This window comes from Hipposideros armiger, unplaced genomic scaffold (genome assembly GCF_001890085.2).
Source record: "Hipposideros armiger isolate ML-2016 unplaced genomic scaffold, ASM189008v1 scaffold_26, whole genome shotgun sequence".
Taxonomy (NCBI): domain Eukaryota; kingdom Metazoa; phylum Chordata; class Mammalia; order Chiroptera; family Hipposideridae; genus Hipposideros; species Hipposideros armiger.
In genome coordinates this window covers 2,953,793-2,956,083 of record NW_017731376.1, presented here as the reverse complement: position 1 = coordinate 2,956,083, position 2,291 = coordinate 2,953,793, and the positions used below count along the sequence as shown (strand labels likewise).

The window sequence follows — 2,291 nt, the reverse complement described above, 5'->3', positions numbered from 1 at the left end:
TTAGATAAGGTGGCCGGGGAAGACTCACTCACTGAGGTTACTTTTGGGTAAAGAGCTGAAGAAAATGATGGCGCTAGCCATGCAGATATCTGTGAAGAGTGTTCTGGGCAGAGGCAATAACCAGTGCAATATTCCTAAGACAGGAACATTCCAGGAGGCTAGTGTGGGAGGGGTTGCAGGGGGTGGTATTAGAGATTAGACAAACAGTAGGAGAGGCCGGACAGGTGGGTGTCGTGGGGGAGATCAGAACTGTTAGTGAATGAAATAGGAATTTGAGGAGTGACTCGATATGACTTATGTTTTAAATCAAGATTACCCTGGCAGCTGGGTGGGAAATAGTCTGTACAAGGGTCAAGGGAGATGCAGGGAGACTGGTAAGGGAGCCACTGCAATAGCCCCGGGAAGGGACAATTGTGATAGGATAAGTGGGTAGGAATGGAAGAGATGAGAAGCAGTCAGATTCTGGATCTACTTTGAAGCTAAATCCAAAAAGATTTGCCGATAGATCAGATGGGGGTGTGAAAGCAAATGAGCAGTCAGGGATGAGTCCAGGTGTGTTGGCCTAAGAATTGAAAGGATGGAGCTGCTTTCAACCAAGATGGGGAAGGCTGTGAGAGGAGTGTGTAGATCCACCTCACGCATGGGATTTATCCAGTGGTGTGCTGGTAAATGTTTAACGACTGGCTTTGAGAAGAGTGGGAAGCCCAGATCTGTAGGCTTTGCTGATTTCTGTGGTGTAAATACTCCCACTATGGGGGATTTCAAACCATTGACATGATGTCACAGAACACAAGCTGGGAAGTGACACAGCAGCCTCTCCTGTAGTGGTGGAGTCCGTGTCGGGGCACCACTGNTATTGCCATTACTGTTTGTTTACATTTGCCTGATGTACGTGTATCTTTGCTCAACTTTACATTTTTAACCCATTTTCCTCATTTGCTTCTAAAGAGAAGCAGGGAGCAATTGAATGTCCCGGCAGAATAGTTCATGGTAACTCATCACCTCTAGGATATTGGGTCATTGAGGTAGTCTGCCCACACAAATTTTGAACAAATTAAGAAGTCCAAGCAATGGCGTATAGATGCCAAATTATCACCTTAATACTGTCAAGAATGAACTAAGGATATAGCTTAGTGTAAAAGCAAAATGGACCTGCTAGAATTTAACCAACTTAACCTCCCAAATCCTTGGCAACAATGGGGGCCAACCTGGTAAGCCTTACAGCATGGGGAAGGCGGAGAGATTCCCCACACACACCCTCACCCCCCCAAAAAAAATGGAAAAGCCAGGTTTACCTTGCCTCACTTATATTTTCAAAATGAGGAATTAAAAGATGGAGAGAGGCCAAGAATGACACATCTCACGTTGGAAGGAAACATTGGAAGAGGAAGAAGCAGCAATCCTTCCTAACAAGAAACAGAGGAGAGGAAACCAGTATTTGCTAAGTGCTTGCCACGTTTAGAACTTTGGCTAGTCAGTTTAAATCAGCTGTTAATCTTTACAAAACTTGGTGAGATAGTTATATTCCCTTTTACAGGTGAAGATATGAAGGCTCCAAGACTTCTAGCATCTTGACCTATCTAATAAAAGGAAATAAACTCTATTCCCTTACCTCTACAATAAGGTTATAAATACAAAGTACTAATTATTCTACCCTAATGCTTCATTTATTCTGTTTGTAGAGGTGCTGTTGGTGCTCAAGGAAGTCTTCGTTTACCTGAAGATGGCCATATAAATTCCACTGATCTCCATACATATTCCACTGAATGTCTGCATGTGCGGTGTCGAGGCTCAGAGACCACTTTGGCTGAATGTACTTTTACTAAAAGAATACATGAACATTACCAGAGTTTAGCTAGTGTGGCGTGTTACACACAGGATGCAGGTGGGTAGAGTACTCGCCTGTTGTTTTCTCTTCCTTCAAGTTTACTTTACACCAAGTCTGTAGTAAACAAAAAATAATGGGTTCCTGGTTGCCAGTCACAGAGGCAAAATCATGTTTTGGGTTTTAAATCCTACACTGGTGTTCTTCCCCTATTGTACCTCTTTGCCATTCAAAAATTAACTCTATCCAGCTTCCTATATGGGAAGCAAAGTTGCTGGACTACCCTTTGCTTCCTTGAACATCTGGATTAAAGCTAATATAGCAAACACAAGTCAATCAAACATCAGAAGAAACCTCAGCATCTCTTTTGAGATGTCCAGTCTATCTATACACATTGCTTTAAAATATTTAAGCGACCACATCCATGCCTCTGCTATAATTGGAACATTATAGCCATATATATGGC

The 2,291-nt window shown here is 42.8% G+C and overlaps 1 protein-coding gene across 1 annotated transcript in view; it reads left to right on the top strand.

Annotated features, from left to right (window-relative positions):
* CFI (complement factor I) overlaps window positions 1-2,291 on the top strand; it is a 55,161-nt gene that overhangs the window by 30,494 nt on the left and 22,376 nt on the right. The window contains exon 5 of the mRNA XM_019635992.1: window positions 1,683-1,885. Coding sequence (XP_019491537.1) covers window positions 1,683-1,885 — 203 coding nt within the window. The remainder of the gene's footprint in view (window positions 1-1,682; window positions 1,886-2,291) is intronic.